At 48.9% G+C, this 27,339-nt stretch overlaps 1 protein-coding gene across 6 annotated transcripts in view; it reads left to right on the forward strand.

Annotated features, from left to right (window-relative positions):
* Positions 1 to 27,339, forward strand: part of ASZ1 (ankyrin repeat, SAM and basic leucine zipper domain containing 1) — a 2,002,188-nt gene that overhangs the window by 1,225,886 nt on the left and 748,963 nt on the right. For all 6 annotated transcript variants that reach the window (XM_078674339.1, XM_078674340.1, XM_078674338.1 and 3 more), the window contains one exon: positions 26,883 to 26,939. In XM_078674339.1, coding sequence (XP_078530465.1) covers positions 26,883 to 26,939 — 57 coding nt within the window. The remainder of the gene's footprint in view (positions 1 to 26,882; positions 26,940 to 27,339) is intronic.

A 27,339-nucleotide genomic window follows, 5' to 3' on the forward strand; every position in this document is an offset into this window, starting at 1 on the left:
AAACACATACAGGAACCAAATAGAGGGGGATAGGAAAGGGCAAGGAAGTTCAAAGAGTCAGGAAAGGTGCTCAAAAATGTGCTCACGAGCCCGTGAACAACAGCTGCAGAACACCAAATCAAAAACTGTCCCGAGCCCAAGACCAGAAACCACACGGATTAGATATCAAGCAAGGTGGGAAGGGAGAAGGCAGCTTTTAACTTCCCCCAGCAGGTCACATGAGCACACGGACATGGTCACAAAAAGAGGACTACACCTGAATCCTAACACTTTTCACCCCCAAGAAAGAGGCTCTACGATGTTGTACTGTAAGTGTAATCCGGGAGATGAGCACCCTCATCCCCACTAGACCCCGAGGTGTCCGAGAATGTCACTCCTTTTCTACCTGCTCTCGTATACCTTGGTCTTCTAAACGAGTTACTGTCCCATCCCTGATCTTGTTTTTGTTCATAATAATGTATACACATTTGATCAGGAGCGCTGATATTTTCGCTAGAAAGGCTGGTTGCGCCATATATGCTTCCCAACACGATAGTCCTACCACCTAAGAGCCCATCCATCAACACATAGCGACCCTCTGGATCGATATCATACCCTATGTAGCGGAAGGGAACCCATGGTCAAATCCAAATTAGTGCACTTGTGTAAAGCCAGAGTATGTGGTGGAGAAGCATTGACCCCACCATCGCTTTTGCAATCTGATCCCCCCCCAGCCACGTGCATCTCCTGCAGCAGAGCTAGCTATGCACCTCTCCGCCTGATATATTGGTGAACTGCATGCTGCTTGCACTCCGTGGATATGCCATGTGAGTATGCCCACTTAAATCATCCCAACGATGTAGCATGTGGAGGGGCGTGGCTTGGCCGCTGAGAGGAATGGACGTGTGAGCTCTGCGCTCCTCGCTGGCCTTCCCAATTATCCTGCTTAAGACCCCCTCAGCGGAGCCCGCTGACAGGGGCTTGCCCACATCCCCATCCGCGCGCCATCGGACCCTCGTTGAAGCGGAGGGGCGATCCCGGAGACAGCTGAGGAGCGCGCTGGCCTTGGGGTCTCCGACACGGCGCCGGCCATTTTGAGCGGCCTGGGCGCTCGGCGAGATCCCCGACCTCGCGTGAGCGAGTGGCCGACCCGCGGTGCGGGCTGCCCGGCCGCCACCCACCACACGGGCCGGTTCGGCGGGGGTGAAACCGGAGCCTCGGCGGAGGGAAACGGACCTTCCCGCGAAGGCACAGGGGCAGTGACAGCTAGCGGAGCCCACCAGCGGTCAGACCGGGCCGGCGCAGGTGACAGCGAGGACTTCGGGACGCGCAGCACACCCCCGGGAGCAGACGGTAGGTGGCCCCCCCTCTCCTAACTGCCTTCACCAGACCCCTGGCAGTGGGAGCCTCGGGGACACAACACTGGGGGGTCCACCGAGGTGTTTAAGGCCAGGAACACTCTCCTGGGCATTGCTGGCCTGGGCGCTGCTATATCGAGGAGGCCTCTGGACTGTGGACTCTAACCCCCGGGGCTGGTGCTGGTTGGACACGAACTGGGGCTGGCCCCCTCGCTCTGGGACAGGGTCCCTCGACATTGGAGGGGTACGCACGCTGCCGTCATCCGGACTCCCGGCTGTGGGGTGCTGGTCCCGGTGCCCCCCGTGCTGCAGTGAGAAACTAGCGGGTGGTGGCCCTGTGGCTGGGGGGCCCCTCTGCACACCTTGCGCCCTCCAGGAAGTGGGGATTGGGGTGACGCTTTACGCCTAGGTCCGGCTGCCGCCATGGGGGGCCGCCTAAAACCTGCTACAGATGTGGAGGAGGGGGCAGCGAGCAACCAGAGCTCTACAGTGGGCGAAGGCCCGAAATCGGGCCTCCCGCAAGGCCAACTGGAACAGATTTTACAGGCCATAGCGGACACCAGGGAGGCACTTCGTCTGGATATCGGCCAAGTGTCCACGAGCCTGGGGCTACTGCGAGCGGACCACGGCAAGTTAGCAGACCGGGTCAAGCAGACGGAGTGTCGCATGGACGCGCTGGAACCGACGGCCAAGGCGAATGAGGTTGCCATGGGGGAGCTGCAGCACAGGGTGCACCTACTGGAGCAGAGAGCGGAAGACGTGGAAGGGCGCAATCGCCGCAACAACATCCGCGTGGTTGGCCTGCCGGAGAAAATTGAAGGGGCGGACATGCTGGGCTACCTGGAGCCCTGGCTGCGCGACGTGGTGGCGCCGGAGGGCCTGACCCCGTTCTACACGCTGGAGCGCGCTCACCGGGTGCCGGCTCGGCCCCCGGCTGAGGGCAGACCTCCACGTCCAGTGGTGGCGCGCTTGCTGCACTACAGGGACCGTGACTTTATCCTACAGAGGGCGAGGGCGCTGGGGCCCTACCGGGTGGACAATGCTAAGGTCTCTATATACCCGGATTACTCCCTCGAGGTACAGAGACAGCGTTCCACCTTTCTAGCAGTCAAGAGAGCACTACGGGAGGAGGGTATCCGCTACTCGCTGCTATTTCCTGCGCGCCTGCGGATCATGTTAGATGGTAAATCTTCCTTCTATAACTCTCCAGACAAAGTGTGGGATTGGCTGGAGCTCTACAAGGCTGGGACGGATGCACACCCAGCGACTGAAGAACAGCGGAGGACGACGCAGAAATCCAAGCGACCCAGGAGACCCAGAAAGCGACCGCCGAAGGCTGGAACACCCTCAATCTCGCAGACCGCACTAGAACGCAAGGAGGCCCTTCGGGCGGTCTCTACTATTTCCAGGGCGGTAACAGCGACATCCGCAGCGGAGACGGGCTCCCGGGAGGGCTCGGAGGACGCAGTGTTGGAGGAGTCGGGCGCTGGTGGTACGGGGCCACCTCATGTCACGCCTGGGACAGCTGATGACTTATTGGATGAGTGACCCTCAGGACCTGTTATGCTGGTATCGTATTTGCAGCTGGACCCCTGTTTGGGACTAGGGCGGAGGCACATGGCTGGGAAGTGCGGAGTGAAGCGGGGTGATGGAGGGTTTCCCTCCCACTGCTGATGGTTTAGACCTTTGCGAGGGCGGGGATGTGGGGCGACTGGGGAGCACTGAGGAGGGCTGGCCTGGTGGCATGGTTAGCTCACGACCTGTTGGAGGTAGCCACAGGCCGCCCCCCCCTTTCTCACACCTATTGTGGGACTCTGGTAGTTACCGGAGACTGTTGTGCTAAGGTTACTGATATTTGGATGGGACTCTGCTGTTTGGGGCCTATTGTGGGGATGGGTGGGAACTGGGGTTGTTGGGAGGTGTTCGGGGGTTGGTTCTGGGGTGTTGTCAGTGTGTCTAGACTCTTATCTTTCGACGGGGCTGCTCTTACTGCTGTGAATGGGGACGATACCTGACCTAAAGTGTGTAACCTGGAATGTGAGGGGACTGAACTCTATGCTGAAGCGCCACAGGGTACATGCCTATCTTGTTCGCAGGGGGGTACGAATAGCCTTTCTACAAGAGACGCATATTGACCAACGTGAAGGGCGGGCTTTACAACGCAGGTGGCGGGGTCAGCTATTCCACACGAGCTACTCGGCCTTTGCGAGGGGGGTTTTGATCTGGGTGCGGGCGGGGGTCCCCTTTCAGCCAGTGCAGACGGTGCTTGACCCTGAGGGGAGGTTCGTAGCTGTACAGGGCCGCCTGGATGGAAGGGATGTGACTCTTTGCAGCATCTATGCCCCCAATGTAGACCAAACTGCCTTCTTTGCACGCCTATCAGGGAAACTGGCGTCAGTGCTAACCAATGCGGTCTTACTGGGGGGGGACTTTAATTCAGTACTTGATGTGGGGTTGGGTAGGTCTCACCCTCCACTGGCGCAGGCAGCGGCGCACAGGCTAGCGCAGAGCAGGCGAGCATGGCAGAGTAGCTGGGGCCTGGTGGATGCATGGCGAACCCAACACCCGACGGAGAAAGATTTCTCGTTCTATTCCCCTCCGCACGAGCTTCATGTTCGCCTTGACAGCATTCTATGCACGCCGGATGTTCAATGCTTGGTCCGCCACAGTGAATACCTGGCTAAGACAATTTCGGACCATAACCCTTGCCTGGTGGCGGTCCACTGGACGCGCCAACGCCAAGCTATACCGACGTGGCGATTGAACCCGCTGGCGCTGGAGGATACTGTGTTTAGGGCCGAGGTAGGCAATGGGGTGGAGTCCTATTTTGGCGCTAACGCGGGCACAGCTTCCAGTAGAGCACTGGAGTGGGACGCCTTTAAAGCGGTGGTTCGGGGAGTCTGCATTTCAGCCACGGCGGGAGTCCGCAAGACTCTCCTACGGGACCTTACGCGGGACGAGGATCGCTTGCGCGAGGAGGAGAGGCGTTACCACGCGACCCCGGAAGCTCGCGAGGCGGTTTCGGTGGCGCGGGAGGAAGTGGCGGCGGCAACAGAGAAGTTGCGCTGCTTTGATTATAAAGAGTTCCTTGTTCGGGCTCATGCTGAGCGCGACAAAGTGGGCTCACTTTTAGCCTGGCTGGCCGCTCCGGGAGCCCGCGGCACCCCGATTGTAGCTCTAACTACGCCGGAAGGGAATGAGGTTTACACTCAGTCGGAGATCAATGGCCAATTTTTCACGTATTACGCGCACCTTTATAGGAGTGCGATGCCGTGTGTGCCAGAGGAATTGGGTGAGTTTCTCCAGGTGGCGCGGCTCCCCCGGCTTGACCCCGAGCACGTGGCCCCACTGGGCGGAGACATCTCTGAGGGTGAAATTCGGGTGGCCATTAAACAGATGGCTCGCCGCAAGACTCCTGGTGCGGATGGGCTACCGATCGAATTTTATGCAGCTTATGCAGACGTGTTGGTACCGCGCTTGCCTGTGGTATACCAAGAGGCCTGGGAAACTGGGACCCTCCCTGCAACAGCCCGAGAAGCCTTGGTGATCCCCTTACTGAAGCGGGATGGCGAAGCTACCTCACGCTCGGCCTACCGACCTCTGTCCATGCTCACGACGGACTATAAGATCTTGAGCAGGATTCTTGCGACGCGACTGCTGCCCCACATGCGCGCTTTAGTGCATCAAGACCAGGCAGGGTTTATCCCCCAGCGCACTACTGCCACCTGTGTGCGTCGACTGCTACGGGTCATGGGGGGCTGTGTTGATGGTCAACCGGGAGCCGCTGTTCTGTCGACCGATATTGAGAAAGCGTTCGACAGCGTCGAGTGGCCGTACTTGCTTCGCGTACTGGAGACCTTCGGCCTGGGCGAGCGCTTTGTGAAGTGGACCTCCTTACTCTATGCTGCGGCCACGGCCCGAGTCAAGACCGGGGCTACTATTTCGGCCCCATACAGGGAAGGGCGAGGGACCAGACAGGGGTGCTCCTTGTCCCCCCTCCTATTTGCGTTAGCTATAGAGCCTCTGGCAGCTCGCGCCCGCCTGGGCCATGCATATGAGGGCCTACAACTGAGAGGCGACACCCACTACATATCCCTTTACGCCGACGATTGCCTACTGTTTCTGGCTGACGCGGACGCTGCCCTACACGGGGCTAGACGCCTGCTGTTTGATTTTGGCCGCCTCTCGGGACTAAGGGTCAACTGGGGGAAGTCCTGCCTCTTCCCGCTGGTGCCAGGAACGGACGACTCCCAGCCGGAGGATGAGCTGCGATGGGAATATCTTTGCCTCCCTTATCTAGGCACGCGCATATACCGGTCACAATTGGACCTCCTGGAGGGTAGTATTGAGAGAGCGGTTCGGAGCCTACGTGGCTGCAAAGGGTTCTTGCGGACGCAGCCGCTGTCGGTCGCAGGGCGAGTGGCGTTACTTAAAATGGTGGCGCTGCCCCGCATATTGTACTTGTTTCGCATACTACCGCTCTGGATCCCCGCATCTGTGTTCACCAGATTGCGCTCCTTGCTCACCGAGTTCATTTGGGGAACGGGCAGGAGGCGAGTGGCGCTGGCCACATTGATGCGTCCTAGATCGGACGGGGGACTAGCTGCCCCTGATTTCGAATGGTACTATTTAGCGGCCCAGTTGCAGTGGCTTACCCAGGCAGTGGCTCTCTAATTCAGAGGCCCGGAAGGGGCTGCAGGCGGATTCCTTCCGAGACATATCATATCCTTCATTATTCTGGCCCAGAAACTGGACCTTTCCCTACTCTCGAGTGAGGAGCGGACGATCCGCAACTGCTGGCTGCGATGTCATAGGCGAGCCGGCGTCGCTCGCCCATATGCCCCAGAGATCCCACTGGGGATGTGCACTGCCTTCCCGCATGGAGGGGATTGGTCGGCACTGGCGACTTGGGAAGACCTAGGCCTGCAAATGATCGGTGATTTGTATAAGGAGGGTTCACTGCTTTCATTTCAGGAGTTGCGCAACGTTTACGACCTCCCGAGAGGGGATTACCTGTTACACGCCTCGCTGGTGGCTAGTATCCAGAACCATTGGAAGAAGGGCCTTTCTGAACCACCGACATCTGAGAGCTGTCAATATGTGGTTATGGCGGCTGGTACCTACAAGGCCGTCACCTGTCTCTATCGGAGGCTGTCGACGGAAACGTTGCAGCCCCTGGACGGGTTGAAAACCAAATGGGAAAAGGATATTGGGCGACCGATTCCCGCATCGACTTGCCCGCAGCTTTTGCGGCGTGCATGGAAAGGCACAAGGAATGCCAGGTTTCAGATGGTCCAATTTTTCTCTCTCCACCGTGCTTATCTGACGCCGGTTAAGATCTCACAGTATTTTGAGGGCGCGTCTTCGCTCTGCCCTAGATGTGGAATGGAGGGTGCGGATTTTGCCCATATGTTCTGGACTTGTGCGAAGCTAACTGATTATTGGGAGGCGGTGATGGCCTGCCTGAACGCTGTCACGGATCGGCAAATTGAAGCGTTTGCTTATTATTGTGGTTCCCTCACACCCCCCGTACTCGTGTCACCAGCAAATTCTTTGACTTGGGCCTGATACTGGCCAAACGGGAAATCACCATGCATTGGAAATCCAGCCGGGGCCCCAGCTACTCGCGCTGGAAATCTACCCTGGAGCGGTGGGCGAAGGCAGAGAGCGCGTTGCGGCTGCAGCAGGCCAGGCGACTAGATAATGACAGGGCGCTAGAGTCAGCCAGGGCGTGGGAGGCCCTTGTGACTGAGCTGCAAATACCTGAGGGTGGCCAGGACGAAGATAGTGAGGCACCGACGCCATAGGGTGCTTCGGGGGTGAGGTTCCCCGTTCCGGGTGCAGTACACAACTAACATGAGTAACGACGGGGGTTATGGGAGTTCAGGTCCCCTAATTGGGAGGCATCACCTACCTCCTCCTTTCGACTGCCTTGAGGAAGGGACGGATTGTTGATTATTGGCTGTTGAGAAAAGAGGACACCGGCGCACTGACAAGGGGGGTGGGATACAGGGAGGGTATGGTTGCGGGATTGTTATCATAATAGGCATATATTCAGAAAAGAATTGTTACCCCGTATTCTTGAATGTGCATACAAGTATCGATCGCTATCTTGAAATGCTCTATACTGAAATGCCAATAAAAATTGTTTTTACAAAAAAAAAAACGATGTAGCATGTGGATTAGTTCCCGAGTGAATTTGCAAACCGTGGCACCAGAGCCACACAAGTGAGGTGCGCATTCATGTGGCATGGAAAGGAATAGGATAGCGCACCACATTATTCAACCAACTGCACGAACAGAACCTGCAACTCACCACCCAGAGCAACCACTAAATGTGTGGCCGCCCAAACAAGAATCAGTTGGTCCCATAGTAGGGATGCTCCTTTATGTGCAAACACACACAAAAATCACCCAGGATTTAGGTTAGGGGATTAGCCAGTAGATCTGTAGTGTCATTGTCTTGGGACAGGCTGAAAGGAATAAATAGCACAGGTCCCTTCAGGAGACACATTGCTTTACCATCCAACTTATTTAATTGCTCATTATTTCCATATACCACATTACAAATTGTATTACAAAAACATTAAAACATTATCTCATGAATCTACAAGAAATGTACAGCAGTTATTGAACATCTTTACTGTTTCAAGTCTGAAAGCTTTATTTCCTATAAGGCTTTGGCAGGTAATTATTGTGAAAAATCCATGATAGACAAAAAACTGGGAGCAAGATCTTAATGCTAAGTGGCCAATTGTGAGGTTGGAGAAGGTGTGGTTAAACATGTGCTCTACTTCAAGAGCTGCTAGCACCTTTTTCAACACTCTGCAGCTCGTCTCCTGGCGCACTGCTGGTGGGGCAATGAGGTTCCCTTGTGTCCTGAGGACTTCAGAACTATAGTGGACTTCATCCCCGAAGCAGCAGTTCGTCAGGAGGAGCGTTTGCAGAGTGGTGTAAAAAGTGGGTGTGGTGTCTGACTACTCTCGGCAATCCAGCTGTATGGGGCTTACTGGAGGTAACAGTTGACCCCAGGGACCCTTAGGAGACAAATGGGCTTCATGCCCCAACCAAGAGCGCGTCAGGAGACGCGTTTGCAGAGTGGTGGAGAAAGGGGGCGTGGCCTGGGTCCACCTCTCAGCAGCCCACTGTGAAGGGCTTACTGGAGGGAACAGGTAGGTGAGTTGGCCCCTAAGGACCCCCAGCAGTGAAGGTGACTTGAATCCCCATCCAAGAGCGCTCCAGGGAGCATATTTCCAGAGTGGTGGGCAAAGGGGGTGTGGCCTGCTATGAGAACTTCGCAATCCTGCTGTATGGGACTAACTGGCGGTAATAGGAGGGGTAGTTGGCTCCCAAGGATGTTCTTGGGGGCCAACTACCCCTCCCCTTACCACCAGTAAGTCTTACACAGTGGGATTGCTAAGAGGTCTTAGGAAGCCATGCACCCTTTCGCCACCACTTTGCAACCGCGCCTCCTGGCAAACTACTGGTTGGGGGATGAAGTCCACCTTATTCCTGAGGGACTTTGGGGGCCAAGAAGTCCTCCTGTAAGTCCTACCCAGCAGAATCTTTGAGCGATGGTCGGAGGTCCAGCCCCCAATTCTCCACCACTTTGCAAACAAGCCGACTAGTTAAAGAAACATTTGCTGTAATTGGTCTCGCATTTGCGAGTGTTAGAGCTATTGGCGTTGTAAATCTAAAAGTTTGTGTAGTGGAATTATGTGGTATGTTGTGCAGTGAAATTATGTGGATAGAAAGTTTGTGGTATTTAGTGTATAGGAATTATGTAGAGTGTGATTATGTGTTATGGAGAGTAATTGTGTGGTATGGGAGTCTGTGTTGTGCAGTGGTAACCTCAGGTTTAGTCTTCCTAGTTTCCATAGAAGCTAAACTTTAAACTCAATGAGACACGCAAGAAGGAACCACTGAGGAGCACTTCTGAGCTTAGTCAGAGGTATGAGCAGGGCCACTGGAATTATGCGACTGTTGAGCTGCACCCATTTTTGAGTAATTATACATTTTCCGCATTTGCCCCATAAGTCATCATCTGCTGCATAATCTGCAGGTTTCAACAAAAAAGTGTTTCTAGCTCAAACAGCTCAAATGTTAACAAAAATGCGGCGATATGTGTTGCAGCACAGTGGAAGGCCCTTTGCAAAGCTGGAATGGTCACCTGTTATTGCTAAATGTGGGTGTTAAATTGGTAGTAATGGTGCGCAAACCACTTCTGCAGCTCTGTTACCTCTTTCTGCACCTCACTTGCTTCTTTCTGAACCACCTTTACCTTTTTCTGTACCCTTCTTCCCTCTTTCTGCACCTCTTGCCTGTTTCTGTACCTCGTATCTTTCTGCACTTCTCTTGCCTCCTTTTGTTTTTCTGTTGCCTCTTTCTGCACCGCTCTTGCCTCTTTCTGCACCGCTCTTGCCTCTTTCTGCACCGCTCTTGCCTCTTTCTGCACCTCTCTTGCCTCTTTCTGCACCTCTGTTGGTTCTTTTTGCACCCCTCCTGCCTCTTTCTGCTCTCCTCCCCCTCTTTCTGCACCTCTATTGCCTTTTTCTGCACCTCGCTTGTCTCTTTCTGCACCTCTGTTGCTTCTTTTTGCACTTAACTAGCCTCTTTCTACATTTCTATTGCTTCTTTCTGCACTTCTCTTGCCTCTTTCTGCACCCCTCTTTTGCCACCTTTGTTTTTTTTTCTTCACCTCCTCCTGCCTCTTTCTGCTCTCCTCTCCCCTCTTTATGCACCTCTATTGCCTTTTTCCGAACCCTTGTTCCCTCTTTCTCATCCAGGGGATACTCATCAATAGTCATAATCTATGAATAATTCCCACCCATGTGCGGGATCCCAGAGCATATAGAAAATACATATAAATATATATGTATACATATGTGAAAACATATATTTGCAGTCTAAAACATTTCCCTACTGGCAAATCTGCCACAACATTACATAAATTACATGCGAATTTCGAACTATGTCTACATAGGTAGGCCATGTGCAGAAAGAGGAAGAAAGGTGCAGAAAGAAGAGAAGTGCAGAAACAACCAACAGAGGTGCAGAAAGAGGCCTACTTCAACTGAACCTTTCCACAGATGCATACAAAGTAGCCTACTCCCTAATCCTTCTCCCAAGATGTCCTAAACCTCATTTTCATCTTGAAGGTTCACTATTCATCGACTACTCAGAATGTTAGGCCTACCAAATGTAAAACAGCAATCCTAACCATATCAATGTTGTAAGTCTTACCAAGTTTGTGAAGGTATGCATCCGTGTGTCTGTGCTTTTACCTAGTGACATGTTAAATAAACATACAAATACTTGAATATCTGTGTTTCAAAGAGCATACTCTGTAAATCTGTGTACAAAAAAGGTGTATGTACTTGTTTATGCTCACAATACAGGGTACATTGGTATTCAATAGTATATTTGAGGGGCTCTATAACACCTATATACATAGGACATGTCTGGCTGTGCAGCCTAATGACAGAGCAGAACTAAGAAGATTTGACCACCTATAGGAGCAGCTGCCCACTTTTTAAACTACTGTCTTCAGATGCATAACACATGTGAGAATACATGTACAAGTAGACATTTACCTCAGTCAAGAGAGCACGCAGACCTTTAAACTTGACAGCTTGCACATCCCATTTGAGCACAGAAAGAGGCAATAGAAGTAAAGAAAAAGGCAAAAGAAGTGCAGAAAGAAGCAACAGAGGTGCAGAAGGAGGCAAGAGAAATGAAGAAAGAATCGAGAGGTGCAGAAAGGACAAGAGTTACAGAAAGAAGCAAGAGAAGTGCAAAAAGAAGCAACAGATGCAGAAAGAGGGGATAGGTGCAGAAAAAGGAGAGAGGTACAGAAAGAGTGGAGAGAGGTACAGAAAGAGGGAAAAGGGGTGCAGAAAAAGGCAAAAAAGGTGTTGAAAGAGGCAAGAGGGGTGCAGAAAGAGGCAAGAGGGGTGTAGAAAGAAGCAAGTGAGCTGCAGAAAGAACCAAGAGAAATGTAGAAAGAGGCTTGAGAAGTGCAGAAAGAAACAGAGGTGCAGAAAGAAGCAAGAGAGGTGCAGAAACAGGCAAGAGGTAGAGAAGGATTAGTTACTTACCTGTAATCCTAGTTCTCATCCAGGGGTATACTACTCAAAGTCATAATCTATGAATAATCCCCGCCCATGTGCTGGATCCCGGAGCATATAGGAAATACATATGTTTACATATGTGAAAACATATATTTACAGCCTAAAACATTTCCCAACTGGAAATCTGCCGCAACATTACAGGAATTAGCATACACACAGTAGTACTCTCCCAACCCCTAAGGAAGAAAGAGAGCAGTAAATATTTGCATACAACAATGCTTTATTGTCATAGGAAAACCTGTAATTGCAGGCATTTGCCAGTAGGCTGCAGTAGAGTATATAGAAACAAAGAAAGACTGACACCTTGCCTTTAAGGCATTAGAGTAGGGGTACCGTGCCTTTAAGACCTGAAGGCGACCCCATGCTCCCATGGTGCACCACAGGTGGCAGTTGGGTCAGTTCTTTTTTTCCGACTCCTTCTGTGAGGATCCTGGAGCTTGAGCTCTTCAGTTTTTGACTGAAATTGTTCATTTGAGTGAATTTTTTTAGAAAATTCAACATCTTCTGGTTTATTAAGGCTTCTACTTTGGTTTTCTGTAGTGTTCCACTAAAGTTTTCTGTCAGAATGCCTGCTTTATTCCGGAAGTGTCCTTCTTGTGACAAGAAGATGGCACTGGCTGACCCACACTCAATGTGTATTGTGTGCCTTCCATCTGCACACAACCCTGACCAGTGCCACCACTGTCAGAAGTTCTCTAGACGGACCCTTCGTGACAGACAAAAGTCATCAGGTGGGTGGCCATGGAGGCCCCAGGACGTCTTCTTCAAGCAAGCATGGCCAATAACGGCGACGTTCCACATCTCCTGCCTCCAGAAAGAGGAAGGGAGGACGAAGATCACTGTCGACGTCGCCGTCGAAGAGGCCCATACGCTCTTCTGGATTACCATCGCGACATCGAGAGTCTCCGCCGCAGCCAAGTAAGTCGGCGTCGAGACGCCACACTTCGGGCTCGAAGTCTGAGGCTGCTGGCATGTCCAAGTCTGTCGATGTCGAGGAGGTCGACGTCTAGGCGACGTCAGGAAGAGTTGCCGTCGACACGACGCCGAAGAAGGTAGTCGTCGACACGACGCCATGGAGGTTCGCCTCCGATGCCGAGGAAGATCGACGTCACCGACTCGACGCCGCCGATCGCAGTCGAGGTCACCACGGCGTGGATGATCGACGTTGAGAGCCTCATGGCCTCGCTCGACGCCATTGGTCACACAAACGTCAAAGGTTTCGCCGTCGAGGGAACAGGTCACGGTCGTTGTGGAGGCACCTGGGTCCATGTCATCAGGAGACAGATCTTAGTCTCCTGGGTTGAACATCGTAGAGATCTCTCCAGAAGCTTCCCCCAGATCTGCGGACAGATGACGCAGTGTGTCATCTCACCGTCCTCAGGGGGCTGTATCGGGCAGTCTCAGTAGTCCGGGCTCGGATTACTCCCGCGCGTTCTCACCGTCTGGTCCAAGGACAAGTACTCTGGTCAGACCGTCTAAGGCTAGGACCCTCATCCAGACCAAGATCTTCTGCCAGATCACGCTCTCCAGCACAGCCAAGAACGCCTGCCAAGCCAAGATCTATGCCCAGGCCAAGATCTCCGTCTGGACATCGGTCTAGATCCAGGGGTCGGCACAGCCGTCATCGCGACTGGTCCCATAAGAGGGGACGCACAAGATCTCCAACTTGGTCCTCTTCTACGAGGTCTACGGTCCGGGACTATTCTCCAACCTTCTCCTCTACTCCTCCCTCGCGAGTCTCACCTATTGATGACATCGCAACTTTTACAGATGTACTGGGCAGGGGAGCAAAGAAACCGAACATCTCTCTGCATACTCCTGTGGTACCCACCTCTATAATCTTTGATACCCTTCATCACTGGACAGCGCCCAGACCTCTGCTGCCTCTGGTGCCTGGCTTCATTGAACCGGTGATGGCTACCTTCCTCACGCCTGCAGTGGTAGGTTCTGTTCCATCTAGAATTGCCAAGAAGTACAAGGCTCCCGCAGAGGACCCCTTGTTCCTCAGATCGGATCCACCAGCTGACTCAGTTATCGTGGCGGCTGCCATGAGGTCCCATTCGGCCTCCACCTCATCCTCGGTACCCCCAGAAAAGGACAGCAAACTCATGGATTCGTTTGCCAGGAAGGTATGCAACACCTCAGCTTCATATATGAAGGTGGCCAGTGCCTCTGCTCTACTCGGGAGGTACGATAGGTCCCTTTGGGACTCCCTCACTCGCTTCACAGAGAAGCTTCCTAAGGAAGACCGACAGGACTTCATCGAAATCCTACAGGAGGGAGGGCTCGTAGCCAACCAGTTCATCAGTGCCTCAGCAGATGCTTCTGACCTCGCGGCCCATGGCTACTCCCATGGAATCTGCTCACGGCGTTCGGCGTGGCTCCGCCCTACGGGCCTCAAGCCGGATGCTCAGAAAAAGATCTTGAACCTCTCCTTTAATGGTACGTCTCTTTGGTTCACACGCTGACGATGAGATGACCAAAATGAAATCGGAAATGGACACTGTTAAAGCTGTGGATTTGGAGAATCGTAAAGAATTTAAAAAGCGCTTTCATAAGGGGGGCAAGCGATCTTACCAGCAGAGGGTTCAAACCCCTCAATGGTCATCTCAAACACAGCAGAAAACCCAATTTCAGCAGAGACACCCTGGCAGAGGCAGAGGCAACAATAACAAACAGCAGTCTGCCTCCAAGCAGCCTCCCAAGCCCTGAGCTTTTTCTTCCTCCGCAACTCTGGTGTGAGGGAGTGTTTCTCATCATCTGGAAAGTGGAGATCCATAACAAAGGACAGATGGGTGCTGAGTATTGTGCAGCATGGTTACTTGCTGAGGTTCAATTGCCCCCCCCTCCGCAAGTCTTCCCTCAAATAAAGCACCTTCCCTGATTCCACAATCAACTGCTGCAGGACGAAGTCTCTGTCCTCCTCAAGAAGAAGGCCATAGAGGAGGTTCCTTCCATGCAGAGAAATCAAGGAGTCTACTCCCGCTATTTTCCTGTCCAAAAAAGAGGAGTAGTCAAAGAATACAGGCCCATTCTAGACCTACGACAACTGAACAGATTCATCAAACGAGAAAAATTCTGCATGCTAGCCCTGCACCAGATCTTCCCGCATCTTCATCAGGGAGACTGGATGTGTGCCATCGACCTGCAGGACGCTTACTTTCACTTACCTGTCTCAGTAAAGCACCAAAGGTTTCTCAGGTTTCAGATCGGACGCCATCACAACCAGTATCGAGTGCATCCGTTTGGCCTCAAATCCGCGCCACGGACATTCTCCAAGTGCATGGCGGTGGTGGCTGCTTTTCTCCGCAGGCGGAAGATCTTAGTCTATCCCTATCTAGAAGATTGGCTGCTGAAAAGTTCCACTCCGGCTCTGCTTCAGAACCATCTTTCGTTCTGTCTCAACCTGATGAACTCATTGGGGTTGCATGTCAACTTCAAAAAGTCAGTACTCAACCCTTCCCAACGGATTTATTACCTGGGCGCTTCCCTGGACTCCATGCAGGCAAACGTGTCCCCTTTGGAGGAGAGGTTGTCATCCATGCTCCTGAAGTGTTGTCTTCTACTGGACAATCACAGTCTGAGGTTCCGTGACAATTTTAAGTGATGTTTTCGACTCGCACGAATATGGTCGAGTCTGGTATCTAAAAACCGCAAATGACGAGTTTAGTAAGTGTGCGCAGTTTCGCTGTGCTAACTTAAACCGTTCGTTTGATATGCGGGTTTTTCATCTGTACCCACGGGTTCCATCTTAGATACGGCATCCATTTTGTCTCTTGCCCTCAAGTAGCCAGCGAACGGACACTGTCCGCTTCGTCACCCTGGGACTCTCAGGATATTTGTGGAAGACACATGTACTTTGTAAATATCTTTTACGATGAGGGGGATGATACTGTAAGGCAGATGGCCCCGCTCGAGGCTCATCTTGCCGTCCGGTTTATTGTCTCAGCCGTGCATCTCATTAGGCACGTCCCTTTGATGCCTGTATCTCGTGTTTCCCGATACCTCCCCTTTTACACTCTTTTCAATCCCCCACTGTCTCCATCTTCCTCTGCACCTGTCCTTGTCCCTATTTCGATCTGTTTTACTGCCGATTAGAATTCACTAATGTTGGGAAGATGGGCTTTTACAGTTGGGAACCGCCAAATGTTTCCGCACTTATGTTCCGGACCTTATGTGTACCAAAGTGACCAAAGCGACCCCTCTGGGGGATAATTATGGGAACCAGGTTGTAAACTTTTGTGTACCATGTTGTCCTATGAGTTAATTTTGTATAAAAGGAGCGATCCACAGAACCAATTTGAAGCAGTCTCCCCAAGTTGCACGTGTTGTACTTGTCGTGACTTCTGTGTTCCCTGCAGTAATAAACCTTGAATCTTTGACGCCGAAGGAAGTGTCCCGTGTCTCTGTAGTTTGTGCGCCGAAACGGGTATCCCATGAAGGTTATAGGTGTTGTTCCCTGGCACCGCTGGTACTGTAAAAAGTCCAGTCCTTCAAGTCCCATGGCCAGGCAAGTGTCCTCTCTCCTGGGATCGATGGCCTCTGCATCTACATCGTGCCCAATGCATGAGGTCTCTGCAGCAGGCTCTCGAGGACCAATGGTCTCAGAGGTCAGGTCACTGGGAGGACCGTGTTTCTCTTCTACAAGGTGCCAGAGACTCAATCAGATGGTGGATGAAACGTTCCAATCTTCTCCGGGGAGTTCCATTCCATCGCCCTCCTCCATCTGTCAGTCAGTGATTACGGATGCCTCTCTTCAAGGCTGGGGTGCTCATATGGACCAGCTTCAGGTCCAAGGTCTCTGGTCCGAAGTAGAGCGAGGCTACCACATGAACTTCCTAGAGCTTCGAGCCGTTCATCTGGCGCTCAAATCTCTTTATCCTTCTCTGGGCGCCAACTACATCCAAGTTCAGACGGACAACACAACAACTATGTTCTATCTGAACAAGCAGGGAGGCACCATGTCAAGAGTCCTATCCCTGGAAGCGCAAGCCATCTGGCTCCTGCCAACAGGTCTATCCATCGTGGCAGTTCATCTACCAGGGATCCAAAATGTCCAAGAGGATTGCCTAGGCAGAGACTTCCTAGAAGCACACGATTGGGTGCTCAACGAAGAAGTTGCACAGGAGGTATTTTAACAATGGGATGTACCGGACATAGACCTGTTCGCAGAAGCGGCAAACGCAAAATGCCCCGTCTTCGCATCCAGGTTCCCCCAACAGGGCTCATGGAGGAACGCACTTTTGATCAGCTGGTCGCAGACATTGCTGTACGCTTTTCCTCCCCTGCCTCTGATCCCGGTGGTGATTCAGACATTCTACAGGACCAACACCAGGATGATCCTGATAGCGCCGGAGTGGCCACGCCAGTGGTGGTACCCGGATCTCCTCCAGCTGTCAGAAGTCCCGCACCGGCGACTTCCTTGCCATCCAGACTTGTTGACCAGGGGAAGGTGTTTCACCCCAACCTTCCTTCCCTTTGCTTGACGGCATTGCTCCTGAGGTCATCCAGTATGGACACCTAGACCTCCCAGCAGACTGCATGAACATTCTCAAAGAAGCCAAGAGACCCTCCACTAGGAAGTCATATGCTTTCAAGTGGAAGAGGTTTTTCATATGGTGTCTTGACAACTCTCTTGACCCTATCCACGGTCAAGAGCAGGTGATTCTACCCTATCTATTGCATTTAGCGAAGTCAGGCCTCAAGTACCCCTCCATCAGGGTTCACTTAGTAGCAATCACAGCCTATAGGAAGTCACCTTCTCAGACATCATTCTTCCTTATGCCTGTGGTTAAAGATTTTTTAGAGGGGCTTAAGAAAGTGTTTCCACCAGTGAGGTCCCCTCGCCTTCCTGAGAGCTTAACATTGTACTTACTAAGCTGATGGGTGCTCCTTTTGAGCCTATACACAAGGCTTCTTTGCAGCACTTGACCTGGAAAGCCGCTTTTTTAGTGGCGATTACCTCTGCCCGTAGGATTAGCGAAAATCAGGCCCTGTGTTGTAAGGAACCTTACACAGTGTTTCACGCCAACAGTGTGGTACTGAGGACACACCCAGGTTTTCTGCATAAAGTAGTCTCAGACTTTCATATCAACCAGTCTATCACCCTACCTACCTTCTTTCCTCAACCTACCACTCCTCCGGAGAGGTCTTTACATTCTCTAGATCTCCGGAGGGTTCTGAAGTTTTACCTGGCTAAAACCCTTCCACTTAGGAAGTCTGACCGGCTTTTTGTTAATTATGGAACCACTAATGTGGTCTGTCAGCCTCGAAAAGGTCCATTTCTTGCTGGATAGTCTCCTGTATAGCTCTGTCTTACCAATTAGCTAACTAGGATTTACAGGGTAGACCTCATGCACACTCCACTAGAGGGAAAGCTTCTACTACGGCTCTCCTTCGTAATGTTCCAATCTCTGAAATTTGCAAGGCGGCTACATGACGTTCGGTGCATACTTTTACCCGCCATTATTGCCTAGATTCAGATACACAGGCCGAAGCCCAAGTGGGACAGGCCTCTTTGAGAAATGTATTTGCGTAATTGTATGTAAAATGTGGAGTTTATTCATGTCTCTATGTATACTTATTTGCTCGTCCGCGAGACTTTGGGTATGAGCTTGCTAATCTATTCATAGATTATAACTATTGATGAGTATTCCCTGGATGAGAAGGATTAGTTACTTACCTGTAATCCTAGTTCTCATCCAGGGGTATACTCATCAAAGTTATAACCTCCCGCCCACCTCCCCGGACGAGCATGATCATACAGTTATGAAAGGTTTCTATGGATTTACTCAGGTGTCATGCACCTCCAAAATGAACTGACCCAACTGCCACCTGTGGTGCATCATGGGAGCAGGGGGTCGCCTTCAGGTCTTAAAGGCACGGTACCCCTACTCTAATGCCTTAAAGGCAAGGTGTCAGTCTTTCTTTGTTTCTTTATACTCTACTGCAGCCTACTGGCAAATGCCTGCAATTACAGGTTTTCCTATGGCAATAAAGCATTGTTGTATGCAAATGTTTACTGCTCTCTTTCTTCCTTAGGGGTTGGGAGAGTACTACTGTGTGTATGCTAATTCATGTAATGTTGCGGCAGATTTCCAGTTGGGAAATGTTTTATGCTGCAAATATATGTTTTCACATATGTATACAAATATATTTATATGTATTTTCTATATGCTCCGGGATCCCGCACATGGGCGGGGATTATTCATAGATTATGACTTTGATGAGTATCACCCTTAGTTACTCACCCTTAGTTAGTCACCCAAAGAATCAATAACACTGCCATTAACTCACCTATACAGTTATACAACTACCTCACTTATTCATACAGATACTGACATATACTTACTCTCTTCTACAATCACTGACGCAAGCACCAGCTCATCCATACAGCCACTCTCACAATCACACACTATCACATATAGTCTCTTGTGTACTCCAGACTCACATATACTGCCTTTCACATATGTAGTTACTCACACATATACCACTGAGACATTTATTCACTCACCAACACAGCCATACGCACACTGACTCACCCATACAGCCTCTCGCAGATGCACTCTTGAGCCCATACACCCAGGGATTCAGCCACTCATACATTCATGCAGGGAGTCACACACCCCCTTGCCCACCCACACAGACACTCAGGCACTCATACAGGTACTCAGACAGCTAATCAATAACCCATATAGACACTCATGTAGCTACTCACCAACCCATGCATCCACTTACACACCAACTGACAGACTGATACAGCCATTCACACAGATTAATCATTCACCCATGCATTCACTAAGATATGTTTAATCACTACTATACAGACAGTCATGCACCCACAAAATCATCTATTCAGTCACTTAAACACCCACTCATTCTTCAATACACCTGGGCGTGTGTATATAGAACATTCACAGGATTGTCATCAGTGGTCTTTAGTGATGTCACTGACCATGTCATGAGTGATGTAATATGTGACATCAGCAGCATTGCATTGCTGGGGCGCGAGTTGGTTATCTCAGCGAACTATAGCGGCTTCATTTTTCTGGTTTTGTATGAGTGACATGTCAGCCTAACTGTAACATCCCTGAAACCTGTCGGTTGTTTCAATGAATAATAAAAATTAAAAATATATATATATATTTTTTTAAATAAATCTATTCCAATTAAAAAATAATTCATAATGCTAGCAGCCTAAGTCATGACTGCGCACTCTGCGATGAGCATACCATGTACAGGTTATGTAGGAAACATTCAGTGTATCATTAGCTTTTCCTATGATAGTTATGTCCGTTCACACTAACGACTTGGACCAGCCTGCCAAGTATATTCAACGTAGTTGAATTTCCTCTGGGCCAAAGATTTACATTGCTACTGCCCCGAACTTTTCCACAGCAGCAAATCTGTTTCAGCAGGACATCGTCAATCAATCAATCAAAGCATTTGTATAGCGCGCTACTCACCCGGAGGGTCTCAAGGCGCTTGGGTGGGGGGAGGGGCCTCTACTGTTTGAACATATTTACAACAAGGGGTGGTGAGGGACAGAGTCTCTGAATTAAGCAGAATACTCTCACCCAGTCAAGAGATCAGGGCTAGATCCAACACCGTTTTTTAGCTCAATGCACCATCCCAGTTTCAGAACCTGGCTGTATGCAAATTAGTCTGTTCCTGTCCCAGTGCATGATGGGAACAGGGCAAACCAAACTACAAAAGCCAATTCTTACACTGGGAAGGAAACAAGCTTCCGGGGACCGGTTTCTGACATTACAGCCGTCTTCGGCCCGGCTTGCTTGAATCCTGATGGTGCAATGAGCAAGGGACTCATGTCTGAGTATACCCTTCCACGCTTAGGGTGGACAAAAATATTTACAACAAGGGGTGGTGAGGGACAGAGTCTCTGAATTAAGCAGAATACTCTCACCCAGTCAAGAGATCAGGGCTAGATCCAACACCGTTTTTTAGCTCAATGCACCATCCCAGTTTCAGAACCTGGCTGTATGCAAATTAGTCTGTTCCTGTCCCAGTGCATGATGGGAACAGGGCAAACCAAACTACAAAAGCCAATTCTTACACTGGGAAGGAAACAAGGTTCGAACAGCCAGGTCTTGAGTTGCTTCCTGAAGGAGAGGTGGTCGTGGGTCAGGCAGAGGTGGATGGGGAGGGAGTTCCACATCTTGGCAGCCAGGTAGGAGAAGGATCTTCCTCCCGTTGAGGCTCTTCGGATGCGGGGAACGACGGCGAGGGCGTGGCTGGTCGATCGTAGTTGGCGGGTGGGGGTGTAAAAGGTCAGGCCATCGTTGAGGTATCTGGGTCCTTGGTTGTGGAGAGCTTTGTGTGCGTGGGTGAGGAGTCGGAACGTGATTCTCTTGCTGATGGGGAGCCAGTGCAGGTCTCTCAGGTGTCCGGTGATGTGGCTGCGTCGGGGGATGTCCATGATGAGTCGTGCTGAGGCGTTCTGGATGCGCTGGAGCCTGTTTTGGAGTTTGGCTGTGGTTCCGGCGTAGAGGGAGTTGCCGTAGTCCAGACGGCTGGTGACGAGGGCCTGGGTGACAGTCTTCCTGGTTTCGGTGGGGATCCACCGGAAGATCTTGCGTAGCATGCATAGGATGTTGAAGCATGACGAGGACACGGCGTTGACTTGTCTGGTCATCGAGAGGGAGGAGCCCAGGTTGCGTGCGTGGTCTGTTGGTTTGGGTGCGCTGCCCAGGGCGGTGGGCCACCAGGAGTCGTTCCAGGCAGAGGGTGATGATCCTAGGATGAGGACTTCCGTCTTATCTGAGTTAAGTTTCAGGCGGCTGTTCATCATCCACTCGGCTACGTCTTTCATCCCTTCGTGTAGGTTGGTTCTGGCGGTTGCGGGGTCGTTGGTGAGGGAGAGCATCAGCTGGGTGTCGTCGGCGTAGGAGAGGATGTTGAGGTTGTGTTGGCGTGCGATGGCCGCGAGGGGGCTCATGTAGACGGTGAACAGCGTGGGGCTCAGTGATGAACCTTGCGGTACGTCGCAGATGACTTCGGTGGCCTCGGATCTGAATGGGGGGAGGCGCACTCTCTGTGTTCTTCGTGCAGAAGGTTTTTCTGGCCTCGTAGAGCCCTATTTGGCTACTTCTTGCAGTCATACCATGCTGAAGCAATCCATGCTCCAGAAAAGTGACAAAATCCGAAAGGTATATATCTTCATTGGACGTAGGCGCCAAAAGTATCCGGCTGGTGAGGGACCTTCCTTGGGGGCGAATTTAGAATTTCTCCCACTCTGAGCTTTCCTGCCAAAAGTCAGTGGCTTCACCAGGACTTCATTCAATGGCTATGTCGGCCTCATCCTGGTCCTTGCCCCTCTGAGGATTTTTGAATTTCATTTCAGAGACTAAGCCAGAAGGTAAAACTTCTGACCGGAATGAACCTGGTCTCTGTATCCGACCCTTACTCCTTTGTGGTAGACATTATACTTTACCCTTGTCCCGGTCTAGCTCAACCAGTTGCCGGCAGTTGGCGCTTTGCACTTTTTGGTGCTATTTTTATCTAAACTCTAAAAATTCAAATCTCCATGTCCTCTTCTGGGATTGTTTTCATCTTGGTGTCATTTTGTTAATTAAAATATTCTCTATTTGTATGAATTGGAGTGTTTTTTTAACTCCTAAATGCTTTACACATTTTCTTAAGTTAAGCCCGTCTGCTCTGTGCCATAGCTGCCAGGTTTAAAATACTGAAACCTTTGCTTGACATAACAAGTATCAGTTGTAGCCAGGACAAAAGTGGACTCCAAGGGTCAGCTGGCTGGTCTCTTTTGTGGCTACAGGGACACAATAATCTGCAAAAGGAGTTTTTCCTGAACTGCTCATTACCAACTGAACCTGGACTGGACCTTGCTGGTGGCCTCTTGTGGAGTGAAACTTAGTCCCTATATACTGTCCCTAAAGTCCTGTGCATCCTAATAGCTACCCAGAGGAGCTGCTCCACAAATTCTCAAAAGCCGGGACTTAGAACATTTCTGGACTCCAAAGACTTCCAAAGCCATCACAGTGGGGCAGATGGCAACTTTGACGCACCTGATTTCAACACAGCTTCACGCTTATCCTGCTGGAGGGTTTTCAGCTCCATGAAACAGATGAAGTTAAAAGGTAAAATATTTGACTGGGACAAACCTGCTTGTTGTACGTTATCCATGCTCCATTTTGGTCAGCATGAAAGTGGGCCTAGGTTACTCCTTTGGTCCTGAATTAATACTTTGCACATTACCTCAAGTCAAGCCTATATGCTATGTGTCAGGGGGTGAACTCAGGTTAATTTAGTTACATTATGGTTTACAATATAGTATTATTCCTAGAGGTGAGCGACCACCTAACCCAAATAATAATATACATTCTTATAACATTCCATCTGCTTTTAGTGTCCCCAGTGCAGACAAACAGGAGGCCAACAATGCAAATCTTGGAAATCAGTTAAAGTCCCAGCAGAAGTCGGGAGTCCTTGTGCTCCCCTTCCTTTTGTAAGAGTCACTTTTCTTGGTATAGGACCCTCTTCTTCAGATATTCTATTTCCAAGTCCAGGAAGGCTCTGCAGGGCTGATCAGGTGCCAAATGTATCCTGTGTAATTGGAGAGTATTCCCTAACCAGTTCTGGCTACTTTCTCACATCCTCTCACGTCCATTTTCAGCACCTCCTCTTTGGCTTTGTATAAAATTACCCAGGCACCCCTGTTTCAAAGTAGCCTAACACTCTTGCCATCAGCCAGGCCTCTCTCCAGCTCCCTTGCCACTCGTCTATTTAGACAACCACTCTATCCCTCTGTCATGGTCAGATATGGTTCTCCCTACTGCTGGGATTGAACCCTAAGCAACTACGAGGGTTCCTGTCAGCCTCATTTAGGATCATCAAGTCAAAGGACGAAATGTTAAAGCTGTCCTTTGTTCTGTCCACTATTTTCACCTTTCCAGAAATCTAATCCCTGCCAAGTGGCCAGTAGTTAGTACCTCGGTGTTACTCCTGGGCTCAGAGTCGGGTTATTGTCTATGTGTGTTGGCCTCTGGACGTTTGTAGCAGAACATGTTTTAGGACAGTTTGTTCTGACTCGTGGATCCCAAAATATTTTTTACAAAATTACTTTTTCATTAAAGATGTTAAAATCTGTTTTCACCAGTGTTTTTTTTTAAATTAAGGAGAACTTGGAAATAACTTTGAATAACTTTTCAAGCATTAGTCCAAGTCAAGATTAAAAATAAATATGTTAATCAAACCTAGGGTGTCAAACATAAAATGTAGCTGAAACTACAGAGAGGAACAGTGGAAAGCACACTAAACTTCAGTGAGGCCTATTTTTATATATTAGTACCTCTGTGGGCATAGAAGGCTTAACACATTATCATATATTTTAGGAGGCTTTACTCCATGGCAAACACAATTTTCCCTGCAATGTTTTATTGCAGTCCATCCAGAGATAATTGGTGTTCCCGGCCGCCATGAACGTTTTGTGTCACATATGTATATAATGTAATGTCAAACTGCAGTCCATAGGACATTTAACTTTTAATGCCATATGTGTATGTTATGCACCATTTTTACTGGACTTATAGGGAAATTAAACCTGCAAAATATAGCACATGTTGTGGGACGGAAACTCAGACACTTTTTAGTTGGATATTCAGACAGAAAAAGAGGGGATACCATGACAAAAACAATTTTATTTCTCAAAGTGTCTAACTATCAGTGCCAAGACACTACAGTTCATAGGCCCTACAGACGGGGACCAGTGGGAAAGGTCTACCAGTAAAAGACGCTAAGCACCATGCACTCCTCCAGCTGAAAAGTTTAGAGTCCTACTTTGAGAGAAATCCTCACTCGAAGTCCCACGCTTTTGACACTGCCATAATAAATCCGAGACAATTCAGCCACAGAAAGGGGAGCTCTTGTTCCACTGAAGGGTTTTTTAGCATGCAAACTAAGTCATGTGGTCCCAAAACTAAGCAACACACTAAGATAACACGCAATAGATCCGTGTCTAACCTATCCCTTTTCTTTACAAAGGAAACGTACTTTCATGCAGAACCCTAAATAATATACTCAAAATTACAAATACTTACAAGATTTGAGATGTTGTATCATTTCCAGCTTCATATGGTCTGTGATGTGGCTAAGGAAAAGTAAGTCTACACTTTAATGATGTTTCGTAACCCACTTTTTTAATGTTCTGCTATTTACTATTTTTATTATTAAGAAATGTGTAATATAGTTTTGTATATGCTTTAATGTGTCTCTTAGAAAGTCGAACAATGCTGATTATGATGAGATACGAGGATTGTTGTATTTTGTTTTCATGAGTCTTGCAGGGGACACCTTATTTGATGACTAAAAAGGGCTGATTTGTTTTGAGTTTCACTAATGTAAGCAATGGCCTGTTGGGTGCGCATTGCGGTAGAACGTGCAAGCACGTGGATACATTATTTCTAAGAAAACAAATAGTGACTTCCATAATTCACATATCTGCGCAGTGTACATACCTTTGATGCCACAGCCTCTTACAAATAAATGTTTTGGTCGGCAGCTAAAAAATTTATGTCATAGAAAAATATTTTTAGGCTGTGAAGACCATAGCGGCAGAAGTTACCAATAGGAGGACTGGGAGACTAAAAGCTGAACAAGTACTTTTCCCCCCACTAGTCATTTATGCAACAACATGTACTTATGCTATTCTAAAATAACCTGAAAAACCCTGGTCTTTGAATTTTCTTTAAAAAGAATTTAGACGGGACCTCTCACCAACACTTTGTGTCATGCTTAGTCATAAGGCTGCCACTGATCAGCAACAATTTTTCAGTTGTTTTCTGTTGTCCCCCCGCCCCTCCCCTAATAGTGGAGTGACTATAATAGTCAATTCAAATATGATGTCTCTGGGGTATTTATTTTCTGTTAAAATTGCGTATAGATAGGATAATGATTTTATTCTGGATCCCTTTCTCCTACAAAATGAAACAGAACAGTTTATAATTGTGGATTATAATTCCAAATATTAGTAGTAGTATTATTATTACTATCGCATTATATCAGACCAAATAATACAGCTGAAGACCTAAATTGGGCAGTGACTAATGAGTATTACATAAGAAACATTTTGCTAGCAGGGAACAGCAATAGATATTCGAATTATGCTGCTAAAAGTGGGAATTTCACACAGAGTTTAGAATGTAGCTCAGTTTTATGTTTTTTCAAATGTTTACATCAATGCAAGTGGGATATTCTGGATAAACTGGTCATGTTCCTGCACAAAAGAATAACAGGAGACAACTACCAGACAAACTGGTCACACCTTCTTTTTTTCATTGTCAACTAAAACAGGATAGTGACAGGATAGATGGTGATTAGCTAGATGGGTAACTAGGTCCTGAAAAAAGCCTATGATCCTCTAGGGCATCACACGATAGCCAGGGATATGTTGATCACAACTATTGTCAATAATGGTCATTACAACCATTGCTTATAAACTGATTTTCTTTTTAATCTAGTGATCAAATCATCAACCCTAACTACTCACAATTTTAGCACAAAATCTCGTGGAAACATAGAAATAGAACTGACTATGAGTCGTTCCACTATATCAGAAAAGCTCCAAAATAACAGATGGATAACCCTCCTAGCAACAATTACTGTTGGAGAGGAGCACCCATTTGATCAAGCATGCCACAAAGTTTAGTTGAGGGGTTGCACCCTTTTTTGTAAGGAAAACAAAAGAATGATTTGGATTGTAATTGTTCCAAATACACATCAAGAAAAGTTATTTCATTTTCTAGCATTACAGAAGATCTCCGCAGACCTTACACACGAAGATGATAACTAACCCTGTTAATGTGCCTGGTAGCTATATTGCCAAGGACAGAAACAGAATGTCAAATTTGCAAACCTGGCATGGATACTGTTGTTGCATGCCTGCCTCATCATGGCTGAAAAAGACATCTGCTGAGTTCAGAGCGTGATGTCAAATAAAAGGTCCAGAGGCAGGAGGGCAGTGACAGTATCAAGGGGCTAGTGTTCCTGAAGAAGCAGGTGAGTGCTTTGGGTGGATTAAACCCATTCTTAATGTAATAGCCAGAACTGTTAGCATAGAAAATTGGAAATATCGTGCATTCCAAATTCTCTTTATAATAAAAAGCCTTAACTTTCTTGTTGCAAAAATACCGACTTTTGCAACTTAATGCTGTCCTGCGAAAACAATTGTATTCCTGCACCCTGTGCACTTGTTTTATAGTTGTGCCAGCTCTTCAAGACTTTTCATTTCAAGTGGATAATCTGCCATCTTAAATTATAGGTGTCAAAGAATAAAATGCTTTTTTAGTTAATGTTTACTCTCAACAGTGTGTTTGACTTATTTTTAGTACTTTACATTGTTGACATGCTTGTTAAAAATGTTATTTCTTTTATTGCACAGGACAGTGAAGTTTCTTTACGGCAGCTTTTAACCATGACAGAAGATGACTTTGAAAAGGTTTGTGAATGTATTTATTAGTTTTTTTGTCTGGCTCCTTATGTTATAAATAATTCTGTTAAGTTGCAAGTTTTCCTATGCCAAGCATCCTGTTAAAAAAATGTCTTCTAAGTTCAATGTTTGAATTCCACAAAACGTATCCACGGTAATATAAAATATTCATGGCGTTGAGTAAAATGTTATGTTATATGGGATTTGTAATGCACACAGCTACTCAAAAGAGTGTCCCTTAGTGAGCCCAGTGGGAAGAGAATAGAAGATAAATTACAGGCTAGATATAAAGGAAAGTCTTGAACCTCTTCCTAAAGATCTTAGGATCCTGAATGCAACGTAAGTCCAGTGGGAGTTGGTTCCAGGCCCCAGCTGCCATATACGCAAGGGAGCTGCCACCTACCCTTTT

This window comes from Lissotriton helveticus, chromosome 1_1 (assembly GCF_964261635.1).
Source record: "Lissotriton helveticus chromosome 1_1, aLisHel1.1, whole genome shotgun sequence".
Taxonomy (NCBI): Eukaryota; Metazoa; Chordata; class Amphibia; order Caudata; family Salamandridae; genus Lissotriton; species Lissotriton helveticus.